At 27.8% G+C, this 626-nt stretch overlaps 1 protein-coding gene across 1 annotated transcript in view; it reads left to right on the forward strand.

The window, feature by feature from the left end:
• Positions 1-66: 66 nt before the first annotated feature.
• Positions 67-626, forward strand: part of EHI_153640 (uncharacterized protein) — a gene marked incomplete at both ends in the record, with an annotated part of 711 nt that continues 151 nt past the window's right edge. Inside the window, one exon of the mRNA XM_001913336.1 lies at positions 67-626. This exon is cut by the window's right edge and continues 151 nt beyond it. Within this exon, the coding sequence (XP_001913371.1) occupies positions 67-626 (560 nt within the window).

The raw sequence follows: 626 nt of genomic DNA on the forward strand, positions 1-626 counted from the left end.
TTTACTATTAAAAAAGGAGAAAGAATTTAAATAAAAATTACATTAGTATTTCGTCATTATGCTACAATGGGATTAACTGGTCAAGTTCAATTTTCTTTAAAGAAAAAATCATTAATGGGAGGTGAAAGTATTCAACGAGCACTTCGTTTCCAATTAGAAGGTGTTGTTCCTGCTTATAATGAAAAAGACTTAGTAAAGTCATCAGATGATGAACAATTTAGAGTTGGAATGATTAATGGAGTATTATCTATGGTAAAAAATGAAAGTGTTGTTGCATTCAAATATAATGTAAAAGATGAATTTGAAAAACAAGACTATGAATTTATTCAAAGTGTTTATAGAGATATTCATCATCCTGCAATTCTTGGTATGGCAGGAATTGTATTATCATCTTCTACTATTTTACTTGATGGAGATACAGTTACTGATCTTCAAAGTTTAATGGAAAAAGAAAAAATGGCTGTTCCATTCTTATTAAGATGTTGTAGTGATTGTGCTAATGCTCTTCTTTATCTTTCACAACATAACATTATTCATCGTAATGTTAAACCAAGTAAATTAAGAATTGTACATCATGATATTACAAATGAAGGAAAATGTACAGTTAAATTACATGATTTAACTAC

The sequence above is a fragment of the Entamoeba histolytica genome, genomic scaffold (assembly GCF_000208925.1).
Source record: "Entamoeba histolytica HM-1:IMSS scf_1104750518587 genomic scaffold, whole genome shotgun sequence".
Lineage (NCBI taxonomy): Eukaryota > Evosea > Mastigamoebida > Endamoebidae > Entamoeba > Entamoeba histolytica.